This window comes from Gobius niger (genome assembly GCF_951799975.1).
Source record: "Gobius niger genome assembly, chromosome: 5".
Classification (NCBI taxonomy): Eukaryota; Metazoa; Chordata; class Actinopteri; order Gobiiformes; family Gobiidae; genus Gobius; species Gobius niger.
Genome location: NC_136856.1, coordinates 6,207,557 through 6,219,897, shown reverse-complemented (window position 1 = coordinate 6,219,897; position 12,341 = coordinate 6,207,557). Strand labels below are relative to the sequence as shown.

Below are 12,341 nucleotides of genomic sequence, written 5' to 3'. Positions count from 1 at the left end.
TTTTTTTATCAGAGCGCACACAGGTTTCCTAGAGCAGCGGCGACGTGTGAGGCTGGCGCCGCTTTCACAATGTGAAAAACCCTTATTTCCTGAGTGTTTACTGTAATAAAGATCACTGACGGTAAAAGGTGACCCGCTCCTTTCTCATTGGGCCTCTTTAAGCGCTGACTGGACTCGTATATTCAGATGACCCTTCTCTGTGGCTCCACCTTTTCCACATGGTGGAGCACAGAGCCTGTAGTGGGGTTGCTGTGTCGGTAGGTAAATATGGTAGTTTTCCCGGCCTAAATGAAAGACTTGACAGCTGTGACCAAATGTCTGAGCCTGTTCCTTCAAATGTGCACATTTTGTTCGCTATCAAATCCCGGACCCGTTTAACCTCTTAAGCCCCACCTGAACCGAGCACATTTTCTCCAGTTTGGCTTTCCCCAAATCTAAAAGCTTCTTGAAAAAACATCTCAAAATGGCAACAAAAACGAGGATGGAAACGCAACCAATACGTGACAATGGAGCGACAAAAAGGTGACACGTAACACGTGATGGAAACTCAACTAAAAAGTGACAAAAATGTGCCGAAACCAAGACAAAAAAGTAAGCAAAAATAAAAGAGCACGAAAAAAAGCAATGAAAAAAACTATGAAAAGGCAAAAAAAACATTACTACAGTTTTAGGCCTTAGCTTTCAAATGAGGTGTGACACTGTTGCTCTCCAGTCGAGAAGTTTTTAGCAAACTGGAGAAAATGTGCGGGGTTCAGAGGTTAAATTGAACTTTCTTTCCCAAAACAAATGAATAGGGAAGACAGGCACAGATACTAAAGTATGTGGCACTATGTTTGGTCCTTTTTATAGCATTTATATCATTTCTTGGGTTTCTCTTTCATTAACATCTTATAAGATGATGTTTCGTGGACACTGGATGTGAATCTGAGCCACATAAAATAGAAAGTTAGCGTCTGGAGATTTTGCTTTAGATACAAATTAGCATCTAAAGGTCTAAAGGCTTTGACCATCGATGAGGTCTATGGTTGACAACAGATGAAAACATTTTGAGTGTTCATAATTTGTGACGTTTGGTAGCTAATGCTAACGACTTATAGGAAAAATACATTGAGCAGGCTACTTACTACAACTATCGTTAATTTTATTTCCATTACCAGTACTTTCACAAAACTTTTCCGTATACTAAAATATATGTCTATATATAATATATAAATATATGTTATCTAGAGCCAGTAAACAGAACAATGTTCACAAAGACATTAAAGACAACTGAAACTTAAATCCTATAACTTGGATAAATAATAAACTATAAAAACCCTACAGGAAGTGAGCATTCTGGTGGAGGTCAGAGTGACTTAAAGACGCAACAAAGTTTAAGTCCATGAGAACCGTCATCCCCAAAGTTTAGAGCATTGTGGCTCCCCAATCGACCCGAAGCACATGTTCAAAAATAATTAGTAATGGTTATAGCTGATAATTCTATAAAACAAATAGCTATTACTTTGTTAACATTTACCACTGTAAATCATTATCTATTAGCATTAGAGCAAGTCTCTGCTTAAAACCTGCTTCACTAACCATTTATGTCCGGGTGAGTGATCTGGATTAGTTCAACCAAGGCCCAGGAACTGCTTCCTCTGATGGCAACGCGGTTTAAATCGGGCTGAAAGCGGTCGCTGCGTGCATTGTTTTGAAGGTTTAGTAGTGAAATCTTGCAGGAAGTAGAAAGTTGTAGAAGGAAGAAGAGCAGTTTTAGCTCCTGAAGGAAATGCAAACATGCCCGAATGAAACTAAAAGTGGTCCTGGTTTAGTCCTGGTTCAGTTTTTGGCCAAGAATAAAAGACAAACCGCTTTATTTATCAATAAACTGTTATTTATTGATCGCTGTCGGCGCCGAGGCCTCAATGAAAACACCCATCCTTTTCTGCTGAAATGTCGAGGGCTTTTGCTTGCTCTTTTTGGGGGGATTTGACTTTTTTCGTCTTTGGAATAATAAGAAAATGTTTTTTTTTCCCGATGTTCAGTTTCTGTTGGAGATGTTAAAAGTGTGATTCTGTACATAATGTAAAAAGAGTTTTAATAAGATCTGTACATAAGGAATAAACTTTGGCTGAAAAGTGTGGTGTCTGTCCATTAGTTTAGTCCAGTTGTGTCCTGAAGATCAACAAGAGTGAAACAAAGTATGCCAACAAAATCATGCGACTAAAATAGATTTATTTAAAAATATATAGAAACATTTGTACAAGCTTTACTCCAATAAATTAGAAAAAATATCTTTGGTTCAGTTAAAAGTTGGTCCCATTAAAATGATCATGATTTCATAAAGTATTAAACATGAATTTAGCAGATTAATTTATAAAAAACAATCATTGAAACATTAAGTGGTAAATACAGGAAGGAATTCACTTGATTCAGCGCTCAAACTGCCTCCGCTACACTGGCCTTTGTAGTAACATGGAACATTTTTCATTGCAGTAAAACTCCCTTTTTCCAACAGACAAAACTTTAAGTCTGTAAATAGCTTTAAGCAAAAAAATATATATTTAAGACTTCCCGTGTTTGTTAGCATTCCTCCTAAACTTTGTATTGTCTGTAGCACAAAGCTAACCATGCTAATTACGCTAGCAAAGCTTTTAGCAAAATCAAATGGCATATTTGACTTTCTCTCCCCCCACTATGCGCAAATGTATATAAAAAATATGTCAATCAAAAATCTGCGTTTGTGCCGGGGCGACGGTGGCACCGAGAGTAGAGTGGGTCGCCTTGTGAATCCCGCAGGTGCACACTGTCGCTGTGTCCTTGGGCAAGACACTTCACCCTCCTTGCCTCCAGTCTCTGCGTACACTGGTGTGTGAAAGTAAATGGGTGACTGGTTCCTTTGTGTAAAGCGCTTTGAGTGACGACAGCAGGTAGAGAGGTGCTATATAAATGCGACCATTTATTTTTTATTTTCTCTTATCGTTTTTGAGATATTAATGAATGATTGGTCAAAGCTGAGGTCACCCTGCCCCTTATAAAGCTGTGTCCACTGCTTGATCTACATCTGTGCTGTTTTGTGCTTTAAAGATTTCTGTTTGTGCTGGTTCTGTTTTTAAACTATTAGAAACTTTAGAGCCTTGAGGCGTCCATGCTTGTCCTCCTCTGAAGGGCGAGGCTGGATGAGACTCGCGGCAACACACACTGTATGCAAAAAAAGAGTCATCCGTATCTCCAAAACTTACAGCACAAACTAAACTTCTTACAGCACAAACGTAGCACAAATGGTTGACATATTTTTAATATAAATTTACATTTAAAGGGGGGCCAGCTTCACATCGCCCATATTAAATCAATGAGGAATGCTAACGATGCTAATAAGTTAACAGTGCTAATGAAGCTAATCCCTGGAGCTCCCGAGTCCTGGCGCTTCGATCCCTTTGGCGGTTTGAAGGTGAGCGATTCTTGGGCAGATAAATGAAAAACGATACTATTCATTTCCTATTTAACAGGAATTAATAAAGTATGACTTCACTTCTCTGATGGAAAAAAGATGATCAATTATGCTTCTTTTCACTGCAAATAGTAATAACAGGTGTGTTCAAGATGAGCCAGGTGCTCCAGGCCATGTGTGTCTATTGTTGCTGTACCGGCCGCAGCGCCTGCAGCAATAGACACACATTACACTATATGACTCATCTCAAACATTTTGAGTATTGAATTATTATTATAGTGTTGAATATTGTTCAGGCCCTGGTTCCAAACAACCAAAACATTATGATGGAACATATGTTAAAATGCATATCTCACCCACATAACTCAAATACACAGACATATAATCCCTGACATCAAGTGCTTTCCAAACACTCCATCTTGGGCACGAGGCCCGCGCTTTGGTTTGATCGCCGTTGTCTTGTCTTTGCCTGACTGTTTTCCTTTAGAAGTCTGATCAGAAACACATGGGAAGTAGCACAACGTGCCAAAATGTAATGTTTCTAGTCATTCATTTCCTAATTTTCTTCAATTACAGCCTCATTTTGGTCCAGATTTAGTATTTCTTTGTCTTGTTTTGATAAAAATTTGAAGAGAAAAACATATTCCTTAGCTTTATTTTAATTTGATGGAAGGCAAGGTGTTAAAATGGTTTGGTAAAATATCGCAATATTGTTTTTTCACAGCGTGCACAAACAAAAGGGACGTGTTTTGGTCACTCTCACTGAGAGTTGCTGGTTCAAATCCTGCACCTGTGCAACACACTCACGACTCACTGCGATCACAGAAAGTTCAGTGTAAGAATTTTGGAGCTGTCGAAGTGATGATTGTCAACTTTGTGGGCATTGGAGTATCCCGTAGTAGTGGCAGTAGCAGCAGTAAGTACTTCAGGTATTCTGCGGCGTGGAGTAAAGCGAGTGGTGCTGGTTGTTCTGCTCCGGGCGGTGGGCGGCGAACAGCAGAGGCGTGGTCTCTGCACCGAACCAACTGCAACGACACACAAGGTTCACATGAAACACTGACCAGCACCAGAGTCACACGTGCTCAGACGGACCAGGACCGGCTCAATGGCGCGTGTGGGCGCAATCACATCACGACTTGTACTCAATATGGATTTAAACCTGGCTGTCTTTTATATACATTTACAAAGGCATAAACGCCTTATTTTGACAGAACACATACCTGGGGTTCAGAGACTGTTGGGAGTCGGTCCGGGCCCACGGCACCGCCGGCTCATCGTCGCTCCCCTGTGGATCATCGAAGAAGTACGGGCGAGGGAGGGGCCTACTGCCGACGACCACGGCCCTCTGAGAGAGAGCAGAGTTCAGCTTGTAGCGTACATTACCTTCTTTACAGCTGCTAGCAGCCTATCATTTCCCGATTTTACCGGTATCGGTCCAATCACAGCCCGAGAGGCGGGAGTTCATCGCACCAAGAGTCAGAACCGCACTCTTCCAAAACATTAAAGATGGTGTACATTGTTTTCTTCTGCTCTTTGGTCTGTTTTAAATAAGAAACAGCGTTGTATTGGCAGACATGAATGTTTACTGAAAAGGGTTCCTTGCAGCTTGTTCCTGCATTTCTCTAATTGGTTGATGCCGTCTGTCAATCCCGCCCACCAGGAAATCGCTGAGAGCTCGCTCCCAGACTACATGTCTTTGAAAAAGCATGCAGTGTGGCAGGCCAAGCAATAGCATGCATTAGTGTGTGAGTGAATGTGCAGTGTGGCCGACCTCCTGCGGGGGGCGCCGGACCCTGAAGATGAACAGGAGCAGACTCATAGGCAGGAGCTCCCAGAAGAAGAGGATCGCCCCGAAAACCAGGAACCCGCTGTCTCCGAGCTCGCTCTGGAGGTCGGCCTGAGACCACAGACATTGTTAGTACTACTCTACTACTACTGCTACTATTACGAGTTTTAGGGTTTGAGAGTGTACCTGGTCTGAGACGTTGTACCAGTCGAAGTTGAAGTCCTCCAGGTGATGGCTCTTGCTCAGGACCAGCGCTGCGAGGTTGTAACAGGCTCTGGAGGTGAAGAGGAGCACGACCGCCGCCCCCACAGCCGCCGTGCGACACATGCTGGTCCCCTGCGCCGCAACAGGACCATTCATATAAGAAATACTATCTGTGGAGGCTTTTGGAACTTCTGCAGTCTTCCCACGACTCACCCAGGCAGAAAAACATAAAATGCATCGACTACTGTAATACACTCTACTTTGGTATCAAGCAAGCTTTTGACAAACACATCCAGACGCTCCCACATAACCACATGACCTCCCTCCACTGGCTTCCAGTACGTTATTGGATTGAATTTAAAATGTTGTCATTTGTTTTTAAAGCTCTTCATGGACATGCCCCCCCATGTCTGAGCTTCTGTCCATTCACCGCCCATGCAGAGCCTGCGCTCCTCCTCTCAGATGGTTTTGGGTGTGCCCAGGTCTCGGTGATTGTGCTTTTGCTGTGGCAGGGCCTAAACTGTGGAAGTGGCTTCCAGTCGAGCTGCGAGTCATCACTGACCTGCCCCTGTTCAAGTCCAGACTAAAGACAGGCCGTCTATTTTGTTTGTGTGCAGGTGTTTTTACATTTTATGTCCTTTTTATACTGCACTGACGTAAAGCACTTTGGTCTGCCAAGTGTTGTTGTAAAGTGCTATAGAAATAAACTTTGATTGATTGATTGAAAACAGTTCGAGGTTCAAAGAAACATTAAACATGTGCTGAGTCTTGCCTTGCTGAGGAGGTATGGGCTGGTGCAGTGCGAGTGCTTCGTCAGCAGCATCAGGACGATCGAGAGCAACACGGCGTTAACAATGAACAGACCATCGTTCACCAAAACCCGCACCAGGACCAGACTCCAGGTCCGAGACGCTGACCCTGCCCGGTCCTCGAGCACCGCACATGCCACGTTCACTGAGAGAAAGAGGAGGCAGAGGAGGAGGAAGAGCAAGCGCACCAGGAATCTGCCGAAAGAGAGAGGAGAGAGACAGAGGAGAGAGGAGAGAGGAAGAGAGGGAGAGAGGGAGGAGAGAGGGAGAGAGAGAGAGGGAGAGAGAGAGGAGAGAGGAGAGAGGGAGAGAGGAGAGAGGGAGAGAGAGAGGGAGGAGAGAGGGAGGAGAGAGGGAGAGAGGGAGAGAGAGAGAGAGAGGGAGAGAGAGAGAGAGGGAGAGAGGGAGGAGAGAGGGAGAGAGGGAGAGAGAGAGGAGAGAGGGAGAGAGGAGAGAGGGAGAGAGAGAGGAGAGAGGAGAGAGAGAGAGAGAGAGAGAGAGAGAGAGAGAGAGAGAGAGAGAGAGAGAAGAGGAGAGAGAGAGAGAGGGGGAGAGATAGAGAGAGGAGAGAGAGGAGGAGAGAGAGAGAGCAGTCCCAGATTGATATCAGTGAAAATGTTATTGGCACTGCAATAACAATCTGACTCTTGCCAGGTTACTCATTTTTGAGCGACACAAACATTGTGTTATTGAAGAATAAGAATATTATAAAGAATTAGAATATTCTTCTTCTGCTTCAGTCTCTTTTTGGAAATGTTTAAAAGTATTTGCCGTGTGTGGCTTGAACTGTGCATTCTCATGAAAAGAATAAAATGAAATAGAAAAAAAACTTACAGAGCTCTGGCCACTTCAAAATGGAAGATCTCCCGCACTTTGAGCAAAACCTGCAGCAGAAACAAGAATGTGAGCAAATACATCAGCAGCAAAACAAAACAAAACAAAAACAAACGTCACTTCCTTCTATTCCAGACTAAATGAAAGTAAAACCAAAGATGAACAAAGAGGAAATCCCCTGCAGCTCTCTGGACCAAAGCCTTGCCTGAGTGAAGTAGAGGTTGATGAGGCTGAAGGTGAAGAACTGCAGACACACGGGGAGGCAGTAGAGCGTCCAATAGAGCGCCGCCTGCAGGTGGTTGGCCTGTACTGCGTTCTTGAAGTAGAAGGAGAAGAGCGTGGTGCGCAGTGCAGCCCATAGTGCGCACAGGAACAGGAAGCCGCTCTGGAAGCTCCAGCGCTTGTGTCTGTGCACGAACAGCAGCCACAGCTGAATGTACGCCGCCAGGAAGAGGGCGCCGTAGAGCAGCGTGTACAGCAGCGTGAAGGACAGCTGCACCGAGGGAGCCACGGCCGGGGACAGAGGCTGGGGGCCAGGGGGCGCTGTGGAGACAAAAGCGCCTTATATTCAGTAAATGACAAACTATACAGAGGCAGGGGCCAGGGGGCGCTGTGGAGACAAAAGCGCCTTATATTCAGTAAATGACAAACTATACAGAGGCAGGGGCTAGGGGGCGCTGTGGAGACAAAAGCGCCTTATATTCAGTAAATGACAAACTATACAGAGGCAGGAGCTAGGGGGCGCTGGGGAGACAAAAGCGTCTTATATTCAGTAAGTGACAAACTATACAGAGGCAGGGGCTAGGGGGCGCTGGGGAGACAAAAGCGTCTTATATTCAGTAAATGACAAACTATACAGAGGCAGGGGCTAGGGGGCGCTGTGGAGACAAAGGCGCCTTATATTCAGTAAATGACAAACTATACAGAGGCAGGGGCTAGGGGGCGCTGTGGAGACAAAAGCGCCTTATATTCAGTAAATGACAAACTACACAGAGACACGGGCTAGGGGGCGCTGTGGAGACAAAAGCGCCTTATATTCAGTAAATGACAAACTATACAGAGGCAGGGGCTAGGGAGCGCTGTGGAGACAAAAGCGCCTTATATTCAGTAAGTGACAATCTATACAGAGGCAGGGGCTAGGGGGCGCTGTGGAGACAAAAGCGCCTTATATTCAATAAATGACAAACTATACAGAGGCAGGAGCTAGGGGGCGCTGTGGAGACAAAAGCGCCTTATATTCAGTAAATGACAAACTATACAGAGGCAGGGGCCAGGGGGCGCTGTGGAGACAAAAGGGCCTTATATTCAGTAAATGACAAACTATACAGAGGCAGGGGCTAGGGGGCGCTGTGGAGACAAAAGCGCCTTATATTCAGTAAATGACAAACTATACAGAGGCAGGGGCCAGGGGGCGCTGTGGAGACAAAAGTGCCTTATATTCAGTAAATGACAAACTATACAGAGGCAGGGGCCAGGGGGCGCTGTGGAGACAAAAGTGCCTTATATTCAGTAAATGACAAACTATACAGAGGCAGGGGCCAGGGGGCGCTGTGGAGACGGAAACACTGTCACACAGGTGCCTGAGCATTCAGTAAATGACAAACTATACAGAGGCAAAGAAATTCAAAGAAATAACCAGATCATGATTGTGATACCGAGACTTAGAAGTAATCGTCACAAACAATGAGTGTATCTCACATTCTGCCGTTGAATCAATGAATTGTATGGCGTAATAACACCTTAGGAGAGCTTTGACTTCCGTGTGGTCATATCTTCACTTAAATATAGAACCCCTTTTTATCTGCTTCGAAAATCGACATATAATTAAAATGTTAATTACAATAGCTAAAAAAAAAATTACAGTTTGCTGACTTGAATCACAACCACCATGTGCAAAGCAATGGACATGTTAAATATGGAAAAAGTAACCGCAAGGTCACAGAACAAAATGAAAGAATTTGAAGATGGTTAGAGAAACCACCCCACAAAAGTTTAAAATTGATTTATTATTTTTCCTTTTGTGGCTGTGTTTGTTTATTATTATTTAGTTATGAACATGTTTATTAGTATTCTCTATAGGAGTCTGGTTTGTTTTATTGTTAGTGATATTATTGGAAATTAGTTACTGGGTGTAGGTGCAAATGGTAAAAAAACAAAAAAGTGACAAAAAAAAGTGATGAAAAAAGTGATGAAAAAGTGACAAAAAAGTGATGAAAAAGTGACAAATATGTAACAAAAATGTAACAATAAAGTGATGAAAATGCAACAATAAAGTGACAAAAATGTGACGAAAAAGTGACAAAAATGTAACAATAAAGTGACAAAAATGTGACCAAAAAGTGACAAAAATGTAACAATAAAGTGACAAAAATGTGATGAAAATGTGATGAAAATGTGACAATGTTACAAAAAAGTGACAAAAATATGATGAAAAAGTCACAATAAGGTGACAATAATGTGACAAAAATTAGACAATAATAAAAAAAAAATGAATTAACAGGGTCTGCTTTAACTATACCACCCAAAAATATTATTAATAATAATAATATGCATGCCCCTATAGCCTTATAGTTCAATAAAGGTTTTTTTTAGCTTATTTTGATCTTAATTCTGTGTACAATGTTTTATGTCGCACGTTTGCACCGAGAAAATGTCCTAGTTTGTGAACCTGTTCTCAAACCATGGCAATAAAACCGATTTTCGAGTTAAGTCTTGACTTAAATCGAAACAGAAATGTACCCATTTGTAAATAGTACTGACTGTGTGTGTATATGATTGATTTATACGGTGTGTATAAATTTATAGGTATATTTTTAGGATGAAATTGAATGTTTTTTAATGTAGTACAGAAAGGCCCAACCAGGGACTGGAGTTGAAAATGAGCACGAGCCAGTACAAACTCTTTTTGCATCGCATCAGCTAAAAGCTTGTTTTGTAGTGTTTTGTGTATGTTGAATTGCAATGTCCCTGTCAAATAAATAAATAAAATGGGAGAGAAACTGTTTTTGGAAGAAATGTCCAAAAACTAAATGTCCAAATGTTTTCCCTGATCATTATTTGACAGTGATTGGATTCACAAACCTGTCACATTATTGTTATGGCTGACAGTCAGACCTTTCTACTGACCAACGTCACTCTCAGGTTTTCGAATATTGTCTCCACTTTTGGATGCCTTTATGTGCAAATAATTAGACCATAGTTCATATGAGCTGGAAGAGAGGACTTTGAACTCTGTGACAGATTTTGTTTCATGTGAGTCGGCCCAAGAATTACAGAGAAATTAGCGATAAAAAAAAGACTAGAAATCAGCACAGTCAGTGTGTGTGTGTGTGTGTGTGTGTGTGTGTGTGTGTGCGTGCGTGCGTGTGTATGAGTGAGTGGTTGGTGGTGGTCGGAAGGGCTGATGGCGCAGATTGGCAGCCTCGCTTTTGTCAGTCTGTCCCACGGATACAAAAGTAGTAGTAGTAACATGAAGCCTAGCTGGCATTAGTGAAAATCAACATTTTGAACAGAAAGCAGAGCGCGTACTGTATGAAAGATGAATTGATTACGGTATATCCCTTCAGTCCCGGACTCACCTGTGGCTGTGTCCATCCGGCCCCGTCACACTTTCCTCATGACGACGATAGAACGAGCCCTGGACGAGGCGCAAACAGACACGGGTGAAACTCCAGCGCGTTCACACATTCACCAGTCTTTACTGCGAGCAGGTTCCAAGTCAGAGTGGGAGGAAATCAGCGTCACCACAGCAAACACGTGACTGTAATTCAGCTGCACCTGAGAAGGAAATGATGCTCTGAAGTTTCAGCATTTGTAACGGTCAGCAGAACAACACAGCAAATTGGGTCTAGGTTTAATAATATGTCTCCAAATAGAAAATCCACACAAAACATGCCATTAGAACAAGTAACTGTGCACTTAAATTAAGAATAAGCATCTAATTACGCTTAGTTAAATAAGAAATATACATTTACTTGAAATAAGATGCTTTTGTACCTCATTTTGAGCACAATACTCACTGCACTAAGCCTGTTTGTATGCTGTTATATCGCTAGGGTGACTACCTCAAATAGTTATGGAGGGACAGATATGAAACATAGGGTTTATACAAGCAGACGCAAGTCAAATGGTGCTTCTTTTCATTTTTTAAGAGTTGCAAACATTTGAGTAAACAGAGGAAAGACAATTGGCTGAAACGGGCAACCTTTGAGCAATAAATGTGGTCATTTTCAACCAAAACTACAGCTGTGTGTTTTAGACCATTATATTGGCGTTTTTGATGGACTTGTACTGTAAAAATTGTTGAGTAATGTCAAAATGTTCCAATAAATATAGATTTAATGCCAGTTTGAATCCAATGCTTTTTAATTACATTAAAGGCCTTGATTTTGGCAAAATTTGTTTAATGGCTTTTAATGCTTTTTAATGCCCGGCGGAAACCCTAAAATGCATTTTAGCCCCACACACTAATCACACACAGATAGAAACAGGTCGCAAAATATTCTAATCCAGAAAGTTAGGACACAATATTGCACATTTAATACAAAGTTACGGTTCTAAAAATGTTACATTACATTAGATCAATCAGACGAATGAAGTCAAATTTGGATATTTGACAAATTGGTAATTTTGTAAAAAATGGATCAAATAATGACATTTCCATCGAAACATGCAGTTGAATATGCTTTGGACCAAACATTTTGTATTTTTTTATGGATTTATGGCATAAACGATCACGAACTGTAGATTTAATGCTGACTTGAAACAACTTTAAAGCTTTGCAGTGACATTTAAGGCTTTCGTTTTGGCACCTATATTTTAATGAAAACACCGGAGGATCATTTGCCATTCCTTTGATAAATCTGACTTTATTGAAAAAGTGGGACATTATCTATACAGGTGGCACAGGTGTCAAAGGTCAAAATGGCTTAAGTGCGACCAAGAGAGACAGGTGGTCACCTTATATACAGATGTGAGGTCAATTGTACCCTAGAAAACGACCTGTCCCACGATATTGAGTCACGTGAACGCAGCATACAAGATCTACTTGAACTGGGAGTTTGCTCAGTTCTTTACATATTTACACTTTATCAAACAGTGGTTCTCAAACACGGAATGCGGGGATACTAAATTCTAATTAGAATATACTAATATTACGCTGTAATAATGTGTCTGCGTTATGAAAGTGTATTCTGTGAAACCGCAGTTTCTTCTGGAGCCTGACAGTCTGTGATTTACGACAAGCATCACATGATTTAATCAGGGATATTATTACTCA

The 12,341-nt window shown here is 42.0% G+C and overlaps 1 protein-coding gene across 1 annotated transcript in view; it reads right to left on the bottom strand.

Annotated features, from left to right (window-relative positions):
* Nucleotides 1-4,118: 4,118 nt before the first annotated feature.
* The window catches only part of gpr137 (G protein-coupled receptor 137), an 8,613-nt gene continuing 390 nt past the window's right edge, over nt 4,119-12,341 (bottom strand). Inside the window, exons 2-9 of the mRNA XM_079556606.1 lie at nt 10,642-10,840; nt 7,269-7,606; nt 7,064-7,113; nt 6,193-6,424; nt 5,403-5,552; nt 5,202-5,327; nt 4,651-4,775; nt 4,119-4,455 (exon numbers count right to left, since the gene is read on the bottom strand). Coding sequence (XP_079412732.1) covers nt 4,356-4,455; nt 4,651-4,775; nt 5,202-5,327; nt 5,403-5,552; nt 6,193-6,424; nt 7,064-7,113; nt 7,269-7,606; nt 10,642-10,657 — 1,137 coding nt within the window. The 5' untranslated portion in view covers nt 10,658-10,840 and the 3' untranslated portion in view covers nt 4,119-4,355. The remainder of the gene's footprint in view (nt 4,456-4,650; nt 4,776-5,201; nt 5,328-5,402; nt 5,553-6,192; nt 6,425-7,063; nt 7,114-7,268; nt 7,607-10,641; nt 10,841-12,341) is intronic.